This window comes from Mustela lutreola, chromosome 8 (assembly GCF_030435805.1).
Source record: "Mustela lutreola isolate mMusLut2 chromosome 8, mMusLut2.pri, whole genome shotgun sequence".
NCBI classification, from domain to species: Eukaryota; Metazoa; Chordata; class Mammalia; order Carnivora; family Mustelidae; genus Mustela; species Mustela lutreola.
In genome coordinates this window covers 151140590-151155503 of record NC_081297.1, presented here as the reverse complement: position 1 = coordinate 151155503, position 14914 = coordinate 151140590, and the positions used below count along the sequence as shown (strand labels likewise).

The window sequence follows — 14914 nt, the reverse complement described above, 5'->3', positions numbered from 1 at the left end:
TACCCTGTCTGCCCCCAGCCCTGTGTCACTAGTCCCAGGTACTGCTGCTCTGCCCTGTCCCCCTCATTCCTACTCCTCTGTTCTCATCCCCAGTCCCTCACCACAGCACCACCTCCCTCCTGCCATGTCCTCACACCGTAGCCAACAGCTGAATGGGACATTTTAGGAAAACTTGGAGAACGGTCAGTACCACCGGTGACAGGCCGCTTTCCTCTGACCCCAACACCCCACGGTGGGCACTTCCCACGGTCAAGAGGTCACGTGCTGCCCATCCCCCCAGGAGGCCATTCAGCAGCCTGGGACCTGCTTCCCGCTGGGGTGCAGCCCATCTGCCGCAGTCCATCCGCCTCCGACCTGGGGTCAGTCTGCTCTCAGCACATTTTCACCCAGAACACGCCGTCACAGTCACTCCCCAGAGCTCAGGATGAGAAATACACACACAGAGATGCCAAATCTTAACCCTCACGAAAACAAGCCCCCCGGAGAGTGGCCTCCTTACTTCTCGGGGTAAACGTTTACAGGGGGCTCTTCGTCAGAAGCCCTGGCTCCGGCCGTCCTCCAGCGCCGCCCGCCGCCTCCCCGCAGCCCTGCCCAGCTCCGGCCGGCCACAGCCTCAGTACATACTTGAAGCGGACCTTCTCCTCCATGTCCAGCGGCGGGTCCCGTGTGATGAGGCTCACCAGCTCCTCCATGCACTGCTGCCGGCACAGGAAGCCCAGCAGCTTCTGGTTCTGAGCCTTGCACTCCTGCAGGACGTCATCCTCGTCCATCAGCTCCCGCAGTGTCACATCCTCCTTGTCCAACAGCTTGTCGACGTGGGACGTGGTGTTCAAGTCAAACTTCCAGAACATGGTGACGGCCACGAAACTGCAAGCAAAGACAGAAGGGGTCACGTCTCTCACGCAGTGTGAATTCACCCTCAGAGAGTCTACGGCCAACAGTGTGAATTCACCCTCAGCGAGTCTACGGCCAAGTCCCGCAAGGCCGTCCCCGACACCAGCCTGCGCTCGACGGTGCTCTCCCCAGGAACTGCCTCAGCAGGTCTCTCCAGGTCTGGCTCCAGAGCTCGCAAGGACTTCCCAGATCCTCTACAGCGCAGGCCCTGCAGCTTCTCTCGGTGCCCTCCGGCTGACCCACCTTCAGTGCTCTCACCCCCTCCTCGGGTCCCCGAGGCCAACACATCCCCAGTCTCCCCGGTGTCAGCCCTGGGGATGCATCTCCAACCCAAGAAATGTAACAGCTCTACGACCCACCCAGCCTCTCAGGGTCCAACCCCCGCCCAAGGACCACTAGGCACCTCTCCCCAGACGTCTCTGTATTGCATACATTGTCTGTAGATCATGTCTGACATCTTAAGAAGCCTCTTTGTCCAGGGACAAACCGTCCCTCCCAGAACGAGCCAATCATCAAAGACGGCAAAGGGCCGAGCCAGAGCCCTACTATGATCTGCAAACTAATCTGTCCAGAGCAACGACTCTTCTCTGGGCCCACACATCCCAGGAAACCATCTTCCTCTCCCTTTATCGTCCCAGGGCCAGGGGCCAGGCAACTAGGGACCACCCATATGGCTTAGAGTCCACCAAAACTATTCAAATTAGGTGCCCTAAGCTGCCCATCCTGCCCTGCCTTGTCTTTCCCATGGAAACCCCAATAAAGCTCGTGGCTTAAGTGTTCCCCCACCCCCTCTTCTGCCTCCTGACTCCCCTGGGACTTCCCCATGTGGCCCTGCGTGAGGCCCACACCTCCCGTCTCTAGGACTGTACCTATAACAAACTGTTTTCCTGAGCCTCCCCTTTGTCTACGCTCATGACCGCACCTGACTGACCATCTCATAAAAGAACGTGAAACCCGAGCAAGTCAATCTCCTGATAGCTCACTTTGCTGTCTGGCCTTCCGCAACTCTGCCAACCCCTAGCCGGGCCTCCTCTCACCATCCCCATCGTGCCAAATGATCCAGGCTTATCCTGGTGCCACAAGCACCCTCACACGCACACCCCCTAGAAGCCGCCTTTTTTTTTTTTTTAAAAGATTTATTTATTTGGCAGACAGAGATCACAAGTAGGCAGAGAGGCAGGCAGAGAGAGAGGAGGGGAAGCAGGCTCCCTGTGGAGCAGAGAGCCCGATGTGGGACTCGATCCCAGGACCCTGAGATCATGACCTGAGCTGAAGGAAGAGGCTTACCCCACTGAGCCACCCCGGCACCCTGGAAGACGCTCTTGACTGCCCCCCCCCCACACCGCTTCTCCCACACACCACCCTCTCCAGGCTCTTGCTGTCTTTGCCTGGACTACACACGGTCTGTCCTGCTCAGTGAGTATCATAGGACAGGCTCCCAGGTCCTAGGCTGTTTGCCGCAAAGTTTTCACTGTTTGATACAAAATGAAGACTATAAGGCCTATATCCTTAGCAAAGTGAAACCTGTACCTTGAAATTATTAAATCTCTTCAATGTCATACCATTAACATGAGATGAGATTTCTCTTCTCCAGTACTTTTATTCAGAAGAGTAAAAGATCCCACACAATGCAGGAGCCCCGACTTGTCTATGTGGGAAGCCCGGCTGCCGGGGAGCCCCTCGGCCAGCCAGCCAGCCCCTGTCCCTGTCGCTTCAGAGCCTCTGGCCTTTGCTGCATCGAAGTCATTTTTTCAAAGCACAGACATCTTCAGGCTCCTCCCATCTGGGCCTCAGAGCTCTGCCGCACTCACCAGGCCCTCCGGCACTTCCTGCTGTCTCCCCAGTCCTACCCTTGCCACAAGGACATTGTTTTCCTCCGATACAGAGTGAGGGCACTTTCCCACCTTGCCCCAGCCGCACAGGGCCGCGTGCTCAGAAGGTCTCGCTTATTCGACCCCACCCGCCTCGGCAAACTGAGCTAACAAACGGCGCGCTGGGGCCGTGCTAGTGCCAGCGCCCGCAACAGGGTCGGTGGGGCCCGGACTGGCAGCGTGGGTGACTCCACAGTCTAAGATCTTCCTATTTCTCTTGTGAGGAGTGTGGGTGCTAGCAACATACTATGGGAAAGCAAAAAGAATGACCAGAAGTCATCTCAGGAGAGGACGGCTGTCTCTCCCAAATGCCCAGCAGCACGACTCCCGTGCTCGGGTAACGGGCAGCGCAGGCAAACAACAACTAGAGGGAGACGCCCGCCTTGCCAAGGCTCTCTTCCGAACTGGAACCTGCAGGACACGGCGGCCAGAGGCAGCGTCTGGGTCCTGCTCGCGGCCATAGTGAGCAAGCGGCTGGGCGGACCACAGGATCCCAACCAAATGGACGCGTTTTTCTAGCGGGACCCTAAAAAAGGACTGGATAATCCAAAGGCAGATCAACAAGAAAAAGAAAGAGGAGAAGAAAGAAGCAACAAATGGGAAAAGACGGCAAGAGAGCTGACTACGTCAAGCACGCCAACAGGCCAGTGCAGACAGAACGGCCCAGACTGTAAAAATCAAGAACTAACTACACACTGAGTATAAACTTACATTCAGTATAAAGGTACAGGGGTACTTGGGGGGCTCAGTAGGCTAAGCCTCTGCCTTTGGTTCACGTCATGATCCCAGGGTCCTGGGATCGAGCCCCGCCCCGCATTCCCTGCTCAGCGGCGAGTCGGCTTCTCTCTCTACCTCTGCCCCTCCTCCAGCTCTTGCATGCTCCCCTCCCAAATAAATTCTTTTTTTTTTTAAAGATGTTATTTATTTATTTGACCGAGAGAGAGAGAGCACAAGTAGGCAGAGAGGCAGGCAGAGAGAGGAGGAAGCGGGCTCTCCGCTCAGTGGGGAGACTCGATCCCAGTCCCAGATGCGGGACTCGATCCCAGGACCCTGAGATCATGACCCGAGCTGAAGGCAGAGGCTTAACCCACTGAGCCACCCAGGCGCCCCCAAATAAATTCTTTTTTTAAAAAAAATGTCTCTCTCCCTCTGACCCTGCCCTCCTCCCTTTCTCCCCCTCCAATAAATAACTACGGTTTAAGAAAATAATAAATAAATAAAGATAAAGATACAGGTTAAAATTTCTTAAAAAGGTCGAACAAGCGGAACAGCAAGCAGCAAGCAAACATCACTCGGCAGACGGGAGGAGCAGCGGCACCAACCCCGGCCTGCTGTCTGCACCGCCTGTGGCATCACGGTTCACTCTGCATTCATGAGATATGCTGGGGAGTCCACTCTTCACCTGCGCTTACAGAGTTTACCTAAAGCTGGTATTACCAGGGTACCTGGGGGGCTCAGCGGGTTAGGCCTCTGCCTTCAGCTCAGGTCATGATCTCAGGGTCCTGGGATCGGGTCCCGCACCGGGCTGTCTGCTCAGTGGGGATCTGCTTCCTCCTCTCTCTCCGCCTGCCTCTCTGCCTACTTGTGATCTCTGTCAAATAAAAATCTTAAAAAAACAAAACAAAACAAAACACTGGTATTACCTCTTCCTAAAACATTCAGCAGAGTTCAGCAGTAAAGGGTCTAAGATTTTCTTTGATGACATTTCAACTTATGAATTCCATTTCCTTAATAGGTATTTTCTATTTCTACTTGTTTTCATACTGATAATTTGCACTGCTGAATGAATCTGACCATTTTACCAAAACCAACTAAATTATCGGCATAAAGTTATTCATAACATCATCATGTCATTCTTCTAATGTCAAGCAGGATCTGTAGTAACACTGCTCTTTCACTCTTACTTACTAGTAATATCTGCCCTGTCTTTTTTCTTCATCAGTGCAAATAAAGGTTTATCAATTTTTTTTAAGATTTTATTTATTTGACACAGATCACAAGCAGGCAGAGAGAGGGGGAAGCAGGCTCCCCGCTGAGCAGAGAGCCCGATGCGGGGCTCGATCCCAGGACTCTGGAATCATGACCCAAGCTGGGGCAGAGGCTTAACCCAATGAGCCACCCAGGCGCCCCAAAGGTTTATCAATTTTACTGATCTTTTTGAGGAACAAAGTTTTAGCTTTATTTTTTTTCTCTGTTATTTGTGCATATTCTGTTTCAGTGATTTCCTCTTCTGTCTTTGTAATTTCCTTCCTACTGCACTTTGGGTTTTATTTGCTCTTCTTTCTCTAGCTTAAGTTATTAGATCATTGGTTTTTAGACCTTTCCACTTTTCTAGTGTGAACATCAAAGCTACAAATTTGCCTCCAAGCACTGCTCTGCTTGTACCCCATAGCTTTCATGTTTCCATTTTCACCGAATCCAAGTATAACATTTTCCACTTATTTTGAGATTTTTAAAAAAGATTTTATTTGGAGGGGAAGAGAATGAGCGTCGGGGAGGGGCAGAGAGAGAGGGAGAGCAGCAGACTCCCCAGTGAGCAGGGAGCCTGATGCAGGGCTCAATTCCAGGACCTGGAGACCATGACATGAGCCAAAGGCAGACACTTAACTGACTGAGCCACCCAGATGTCCCTATTTTGGGATTTTCTAAACATCTTTTTTTTTTTTTTTTTTTTTTTTAAGATACAGCTTTTTTTTTTTTTTTTTTTTTTTTTTTTGGACAGAGATCACAAGTAGGCAGAGAGGCAGGCAGAGAAAGAGGGGGAAGCAGGCTCCCTGCTGAGCAGATCCCAGGACCCTGGGTCATGACCTGAGCCGAAGGCAGAGGCTTTAACCCACTGAGCCACCCAGATGCCCCCCAATTGGTTTTATTAAATGATTCATGAATCAGGCAGCTTCCCATCTACCAGACAGAGGGGAACTCCCACCTCTTTTTTGTTTATATATAATTTCTGTTGTGATCAGATAACAGGCTTATATTATTTCACTCCTTTCAAATGTACTGATATTTGTTTTATGGCCTAGCATAGGGGTCAACAAACTTTTTCTGTAAAAAGCTATAAAGACAGAAATAGACCAGATTTTTTAGCAGGATCCTATTTTCAGCTTTGTAGGCCACATAGGGTTTCTGTTGCACATTCTTTTTTTCTTTTTCTTAACAACCCTTTAAAAACAAGAAAACCCTTCTTCTGTAAGCTGTACAGCAATAAGGAGTGAGCTAGATACCCCCCCAGCCTGCTGACGATGACCTTGCCGATGCCAAGGTCGGTCCTGGTGAATATGGCTGTGCGCCGGAGAAGTTTTCCTTCTGTTGCTGTTAGGTGGGTCAGTTAACTCAAGCTGGTGGACAAGTTTCCAAGTCTCCTGCGCACTCACGATCCGTCTACTTGCTGTGACACCCTGAGAGGAAACTGTGACCCTCACCTCTTAACTGCTGAGTTATGTATCTCTCCTTTGGATTCTGCAAGTGTTTGCTTCACGTATTCTGAATCTCCTTTATTACATGGATGCATATTCAGAATTGTAGGTCTTTTCAGTGTAGTGCCTCTTTGTCTTGAAACATCCCTCGTCGTATCTGGCAATATACCCCGTCTTACGTCTGCTCTGTCGGACATGGACACGGCACACTCTTCTGGTTCGGGTCACTATATCCTTCAACATCCTTCTACTGTCAACCTATTAGTGTCTTTATTTATTTATTTTAAGATTTTACTTGTCAGAGAGCAAGCCCGAGCAGGGGAGCTGCAGGCAGAGCAGGCAGAGGGAGGAGCAGGCTCCCCACCAGACTCAATCCCGGGACCCCAGGATCATGACCTGAGCCAAATGCAGACACTTAACCAACTGAGCAACCCAGTGCTCCAAATCCTAGCAGATTTCTAAAATGTACATGGAAATTTAAGAAAATTAAAAAAAAAAAAAACCTCGAATAGGCAAAACGCTTTTAAAAAGGAAGAACAAAGCCAAGTACCAGCGCCGCCCGATGTCGAGACTCACAACGACTGACATTAATCAGGATGGCTCTGGTGTCTCAAAAGAACAAAACAGAAAGCACAGAAATAGACCGACATGGGTGTGGCCAACGGACTTTCAGTAAATGTGCCAGAGCAACTCCGTGAGGAAAGTACTGGAAACTGCACATCTACAAATAAAATGAAACTCAACCCCTACCTCACACCACACACAAACACGGCCTTAGCCATCAAAACTAAAACTAAAATTTCTAGATGAAAACCTGAGGAAAGAAAATCTTTACAGACTTGGGATAGAGAACACATAAGAAAACATAAACTGGGGGCTGGGGACTCCATCAGCGAAGGATTCAACTCTCGATCTCAGCGCAGGTCCTGATCTCAGGGTCATGAATTCAAGCCCTGTGCTGGGCTCCTTACTGGGTGTGGAACCTACTTAAAAGAAAAATTGTTAAAAGAAAAAACCTGGGGCGCCTGGGTGGCTCAGTGGGTTTAAGCCGCTGCCTTCAGCTCAGGTCATGATCTCAGGGTGCTGGGATCGAGCCCCGCATCGGGCTCTCTGCTCAGCGGGGAGCCTGCTTTCCTTCCTCTCTCTCTGCCTCCCTCTCTGCCTACTTGTGATCTCTGCCTGTCAAATAAATTTAAAAAAAAAAAGAAAAAAAAACAACTAATAAACAACACTTCATCAAACTTTAAAACTTCTGCTCTTTGAATGATACCATTAAGAAAATAAACCAGTAAGTCAGAGTGGGAGAAGTATTTGCTCTCTATAGCTGACAGAACATTCATATCCAAAACATATAAAGAACTTTTAGGGACAACTGCATGGCATAGTGGGTTAAGCTCACAGAGTGGGTTAAGCTCTGCCTTCAGCTCAGATCATGATCCCAGGGTCCTAGGATCGAGTCCCGCATCAGGCTCCTTGCTTAGTGGGGAGCCTGCTTCTCCTTCTGCGAGCCGCTCCCCCTGTTTATACCCATATGTGCTCTGACAAATAAATACATAAATCCTTAAAAAAAAAAAAAAGAAGAAGAAGAACAACTTTTACAATATAGTAAGATAAAGTATCCAATTTAAGAAATGGGCAAAAAAAGGGGGGGGAATATTTGTATAGACACTTTATCAAAGATGCACAAATACCCAATAAGCACATGAAAAGATGATAAACACTCTTATCAAGGAAATGCAACTCAGAACCACAACGAAGTACTACTACACACCACTAGGACGGCCAAAATTAAAAAGCTATCACTGCTGTGCGCTGATGAGGTACTGAACTAAATCCCCACAGACTGCCCACAGGACCATAAAACAGCTACTTTGGGAAACAGTCTGCCGGTGTCTTATGAAGCTAAGCTCACACCTGCCGTGTGATCCAGCAGTCCCAAACCCAGGCACTCCCCAGCAAAACAGAAACCCTATGTCCAAAGACCTCTTATAAATGAATGTTCAGAGCCACGTCCCTCACAACAGCTAACGCTGGAAAGGGCCCGACGGCCATCAAAAGGAGAACACAGGGACGCCCGGCCGGCTCAGTCAGCAGAGCGCAACTCCTGACACCGCGGTTTCGAGTCGGAGACCACACTGCGTGCAGAGATGACGTTAAAAGTGAAATACAGGGCGCCTGGGTGGCTCGGTGGGTTGAGCCGCTGCCTTCGGCTCAGGTCATGATCTCAGGGTCCTGGGATCGAGTCCCGCATCGGGCTCTCTGCTCGGCGGGGAGCCTGCTTCCTTCTCTCTCTCTCTCTGCCTGCCTCTCAGTGTACTTGTAATTTCTCTCTGTCAAATAAATAAATAAAATCTTTAAAAAAAAAAAAAAAGTGAAATACAGAGACGGCTGGGTGGCTCAGTTGGTTAGGCGGCTGCCTTCGGCTCAGGTCATGATCCCAGCGTCCTGGGATCGGGTCCCACATCAGGCTCCTTGCTCAGCGGGGAGCCTGCTTCTCCCTCTGCCTCTGCCTGCCATTCTGTCTACCTGTGCTCGCTCGCTCTCCCCACCTCTCTCTGATAAATAAATAAAATCTTTAAAAAAAAAAAGTGAAATACAGAAGGGCACCTGGGTGGCTCAGTCGACCAAATGTCCAACCCCTGATTTCAGCTTAGGTCATGATCCCGGGGTCATGAGACAGATCTGCATGTCAGACACCAAGCCGGGTGTGGAGCCTGCTTGGGACCCTCCTCTCTCCCTCTCTGTCCACCCCCCCAACGTCATGCAACCTCTCTCCCCCCAAAATAAATAAATACATGAAAAGAGAACAAGCAGAAACACGAGCTACGGCACACCGCCGCCACAGAGCGCGCCCCCAGAAGAGGAACAAGCGCGACACGGTGGCGTCTCATCAGCGCGGCCGGTGAAGACGGGGACGTGGGGCGCGCTGCTGAATGACCGTCGTCTGAGCTTCTACACGAGGCAAATGAGCCTGTGGAGACAAAGAGACCAAGGAGGCTACGGCCAAGGGCTGCAGGAGGGAGTGACCCCAAATGAAATGAGGAAGTTCTGGTGCAACGCAGAGGCCGATGGTGGTAGATCTGTCAGACTTCACAGAGCCACAGACGTAAGATGGACTTACTCACTTAGACCTCACTCACTTCTTTAAAAAGACTTATTTGTTCATTTGAGAGAGAGAGAGGACGTGAGCAGGACAGGCAGAGGGACAGGGAGAGAGAGAATCCCAAGGCTGCATACTCCGCACAGGGCCCGATGTGGGCTCCATCCCAGGACCCCAAGATCATGGCCTGAGCCTAAACCAAGACGTGGACACTTCACAGACTAAAGCCACCCAGTCGCCCCCTCAGTAACACCTTTAAATATGATAAACAACAGAGAGAGGTAAAGAAATCAGCAAATCAAATCATTAAGGCTAAAAGGTTGCTGATAAGATGGCTCCAAAGTCGAGAGCAGGACTCAGAAAGAATTCATAAGCCAGAGAGGCCTGCCGCAAAATAATCTGTAATCTTAAGTCTGTACAATTTCAACGAAAAAAACAGCCTGACCCGCTTTTCTCCCTTCAGCCACTGTTTGCAGACCCGGGGTCTTCTCACATACCTCACTAGCCTCCGGGACAGCTCCACACCCCCACCTCCCGACTCCCATTCAATATCCCTCTTCTGCCTTCAACATTACGGCTATTAAGAACCTTTAAGTTCTCTGTTAACACAATAAGGCACTCTAATAGATCTTAAAATCACTAATCAAAAAAAAATGTTTTAAGTGGGCTGCACACTCAGCACACAGCCCAATGCAGGGCTTGAATTCAAGACCCTGACATCAAGACCTGAGCTGAGATTACGAACTGGATGCGTAACCGACGGAGCCACCCAGGCAGCTCTCAGAATTCCGTGGAGTGCCACCAGCACTTTACCCCTCCTTCACCATCAACCGGACACAGGAGCAGCTCTCCCTTCAGCACAGCTACGGAACTTTCTAGGGTCACACCCGGTAGACACCTCTTCGCCTGCTGATACGACAAAGGAGAAGGGAGGGCATGAAAACATAGTTCTCTGATTTGAAGGAAAGCAGAGATATCATTAAGCTTAAAAAGTCAAAAGGAGGGGCACCTGGGTGGCTCAGTGGGTTAAGGCCTCTGCCTTCGGCTCAGGTCATGATCTCAGGGTCCTGGGATTGAGCCCCACATTGGGCTCTCTGCTCTGCAGGGAGCCTGCTTCCTCCTCTCTCCTCTGCCTGCCTCTCTGCCTACTTGTGATCTCGGTCTGTCAAATAAATAAAATCTTAAAAAAAAAAAAAAAAAGTCAAAAGGAGAAATACCCATGACAAAGGGTCTTAACTTCGGGGACGTCACCATGAAAACATAAGCAGAATATGTAACTTTCTTAAGATTTTATTCATTCATTTATTTATTTATTTGACAGAGAGAGAGTGAGAGTGTGCGCACAAGTAGGCAGAACGGTAGGGAAAGGGAGAAGCAGGCTCCCCACTGAGCAGAGAGACAGATGCGGGGCTGGATCCCAGACCCCAGGATCATGACCTGAGCTGAAAGCAGCTGCTCAACCAACTGAGCCACCCAGTCGCCCCAGAATATGTAACTTTTAACCAGCAGTAAAACTAGAACAAAACAACTATCCTGGGGGCACCTGGGTGGCTCAGTGTGTTAAAGCCTCTGCCTTCAGCTCAGGTTATGATCACAGGGTCCTGGGATCAAGCCCCTCGTCGGGCTCTCTGCTCAGGGGGAAGCCTGCTTCCTCCTCTCTCTCCGCCTGCCTCTCTGCCTACTTGTGTTCTTTCTCTGCCAAATAAATGAATAAAATCTTTAAAAAAAATGAAAACAGCTATCCATTGGAAAAGAGAAATGCACAAAAATAAAGAAAACCATTAGTAAATGGAAAATGCGTCATAAAACAGGAGAAATTGGAACATAATATTAATTTCAATAGCTGTATATAAGATAAACTAGTTAATGAAAAGAGTTTCTTGTATTAGATTTAAAAAAAAAACCAAAAAATTTTTCCCTACAAAGGTAACATTTTACTTTTTAAAGATTTATTTGTTTATTTCAGAGAAGGACAGAGAGAGAGGATGCAGGGGTGGGGAGGGTGCAGGGGGAGGGGGAGAGAGAAGCTAAGCAGAACGCCACACTGAGTGGGGGGCCCAACACGGGGCTTAGTCTCAGGACCTTGAGATCATGACCTGAGCTAAAACCAAGAGTCAGAGGCTTAACCGACTGAGCCACCCAGGCGTGCCCACCTTTCTTTATTTTTTAAAGTGTGTCCTTTGGGGGCATTTGGGTGGCACAGTCAAGCCTCCAACTCTTGGTTTCAGTTCAGGTCACGATCCGGGGTCCCAGGACTGAGATCTGTGTCAGGCTCCCTGCTCAGTGGGGAGTCTACTTCTCCCTCTCCTCTGCCCCTCACTCTCTAATAAATAATTCAAATATATTTTTTTTAAAGATAAATAGGGACACCTGGGTGGGTGAAGCCTCTGCCTTCGGCTCAGGTCATGGTCCCAGGGTCCTGGGATCAAGCCCCGCATCGGGCTCTCTGCTCAGCAGGGAGTCTGCTTCCTCCTCTCTCTCTGCCTGCTTCTCTGCCTGCTTGTGATCTCTGTCTGTCAAATAAATAAATAAAATCTTGAAAAAAAATATAAATAGATCTTTTTTTAAAAAAAGGAATAAATAACTGGAAAATATGCACAAGGTGAACATTAACCAAAAAAAAGCTGAGCTAATTCCTTCTATCTGACAAACCGGAACTTCGGACAGAGACGCAAGGAGCGACAAACAGGTAAAAGGGACAGGGAACTACGCGTCTGTCGCCACCACAAATGCGCACACACATGCTCTTCTTCAACCTCCGTAACTTCAGGGCAGCACCTGACAGAAGTCCCTAAATGAAAGACGGTTTGGCCTTGGGCCGTTACTCGAAAGAAGTAACACCCTGAGTTCAAACAAAACTCTGCACGTTAATGCTCCCAGCAGCTGTGTCTGGAAAGGCCAGTCCAGAGAGCCCCGCATGAACGCTTAGCCACACCACGGCCCCCCCCACGTCAGGGACTGCCATTCAGCAACAGAAAGAAAGAGCAAGAGCCTGCTGATACACACAACAACTTGGAGGCGTCTCTAGGGGAAAAAACTGATCCCAAAAGGCTACTTACTGTATGATTCCATCTACATCTAACATTTCGAACTGACAAAATTTTAGAAATGGAGGACATATTAGTGGCTGCCAGTGGTTAAGGATGAGGGATGCCGCCCAGGGGGAAGAAGTGGGCAAGAGGGAAGTGACTGTGGTTTTTATAAAAGGGAACATGAGAACCCTTGCAGCTGTGGAATCAGCCATGACAGAATTTACACGGACGACAAACTGCACAGAATTACACACACAAATAGAACTGAGGACGTGTGAACAGGATCAGTGGGCTACTTCAGTGTCAATGCTTGGTTGTGATATTCCGCTGTAATTCTGCAAACTGTTACCACTGGAGAAGACTAGAGGAAGTGAAGAGGCACCTGGGTGTCTCAGTGGGTTAGGCCTCTGCCTTCCGACCTGGGATCGAGCCCCGTATCAGGCTCTCTGCTCTGCAGGAAGCCTGCTGCTCTCTGCCTGCTTTTCTGCCGCTTGTGATCTCTCTCTGTCAAATAAAGAAATAAAATCTTTAAAAACAAACAAACAAACAAACAAACTAAAGGAAGTGTAGAAGATATTGCTATTATTTCTTAAAGTTGAAATGTTAAAAATGTGAATACTATTAATAAGGCCAAGCTATTAAACAGATTAAAAAAATTCCACACTCAAAGAACAGACAATACAAATTCTTTTTAAGCACATGATGAGACATTTACAAATATGAGCCACACGTTAAATCAACAGAGGAAAGTTTAATATACTCCAAAGACTACTATCTCACAGACTGTGTTCTCCCAACACAATAAAGTATAGAAATTAATAGCTAAGAGACAGGTTTTTTTTAAATCCTGTATGTCAAATAAGCTGATTCTAAATTTCACACAGAAATGCAAGAGATCCAGGAGAGACATAAGATCTTGAAAAGAAACAAAGTTGGAGGACTCACACTCCCCCGATTTCAGAACTGACCACAAATCTACAGTAATCAGAGCAGTGTGGTGCTGGCACGGGGACAGACCCACAGACCCACAGAGCAGAAGAGAGTTCAGAAATTAGCCCTCACATGTACAATCAACTAATGTTTGACAAGGGCACCAACGCCCTTCAATGGGGGCAAGACTGGTCTTTTCATTATACAAACTAGATACTTGCGTAATAGATGTGGACCCTTACCCATACATTATATACCAAGATCTACTCAAGACAAATCAAAGACCTAAATTTAAGAGTTTAAATAATAAACTCTTAGAAGAAAAGAGAGGCAAATCACAACCTTGGATGTGGGGACAGTTTCTTAGGCAGGACATAAGAGACAACAAAAGAAAACACAGATACGGGGCTTCTGGGTGGCTCAGTCAGTTAAGCATCTGCCTTTGATTCAGGTCATGATCCCAGGGTGCTCCATGGGGCGTCTGCTTCAACCTCTGTCAGCCCCTCCCCCTGCGTGGGCTTGTTCACGTGCTCTCTCTCAAATACACAAATCTTAAAAAAAAAACACACAGATAAATTAAACTCCATGCAAAATAAAGCTTCTGTGCTTCAAACACCACCACCAAGGAAGTGTAAAAACGATTCACCCAAGGAGAGAAAGTTATTACAAAAGAAACTATTGCAAATCATACCTGTGATTAAGGACTTACATCTGGAATATACAAAGAATTCTTACAACTCAGTAATAAAAAGACAAATTTTAAAATGAGCTAAGGATCTGACGTGAGCACAGAAAGAGACATTTCTCCAAAGAAAATACCCAAACAGCCAACAGTACATGAAAGATCCACAACATCATTGGCCACCATCACCCAAAGCTAACATGAGATACAGCCTCACACCCACAGGGAAGGCTAACATCCAAAAGACTGATTACAACAAGTGTTGATGAGCGTGTGACGAAACTGGAGCCCTCATATGTTGCTGGTGGAAATGCAAAATGAAAAAGAGTCTGTAAGTCCCCAAATGCTGAAGCACAGAGTCCCCATAGGACACAGCAATTCCACTCCAAGGCATGTATCCAGGAGAGATGAAAACATGCACCCACAAAGAAGCCTGCACACCAATGTTAACCACGCATTATTCACAATAACCGGAAAAATGGAAGCCGCCCCAACGTCCAATGACGGGAAGAATGGATTCTTAAAAACACGGTACATCCACATAATGGAATATTACTCGGAACCTAAAAGGAATTAAGTACTGAAAGATGGATGAATCTGGAAAACACGCTAGGTGAAGAAGTCAGTTACAGAAGACCACAGTCTATAAGGCCATCTCTATCAAAAGTTAAGAACAGGCCAATCTGGGGCGCCTGGGTGGCTCAGTTGGTTAAGCACCTGCTTTCGGCTCAGGTTGTGGTCCTGGAGTCCCGGTATCAAGTCCCGCATCAGGCTCCCTGCTTGGCGGGGAGTCTGTTTCTCCCTCTGACCTCTCCCCTCTCATGCGCGCTCTCTCTCTCATTCTCTCTAACCAATAAAAAAATCTTAAAAAAAAAAAAAAAAAAAAAGGAACAGACAATCTATAGAGACAAAATGTGTATCTGTGGTTGCCTAGGCAGGGGGATTGGTCAAATTTCTACCTCATCACTGTTCCTAGGTGGCTGGGGTTT

At 48.2% G+C, this 14914-nt stretch overlaps 1 protein-coding gene across 7 annotated transcripts in view; it reads right to left on the bottom strand.

The window, feature by feature from the left end:
- PPP6R2 (protein phosphatase 6 regulatory subunit 2) overlaps positions 1-14914 on the bottom strand; it is an 87193-nt gene that overhangs the window by 37565 nt on the left and 34714 nt on the right. For 5 of the 7 annotated variants that reach the window (XR_009357037.1, XM_059187391.1, XM_059187390.1 and 2 more), the window contains one exon: positions 625-867. Coding sequence is in view for 5 of the 7 variants with exons in the window: in XM_059187391.1 (XP_059043374.1) it covers positions 625-851 (227 nt within the window). In the remaining 2 variants the exon portion in view is untranslated. Of the gene's footprint in view, positions 1-624; positions 868-4210; positions 4336-14914 lie in introns of those variants that run through there. The other 2 variants (XM_059187392.1, XM_059187393.1) reach the window with 2 other exon arrangements.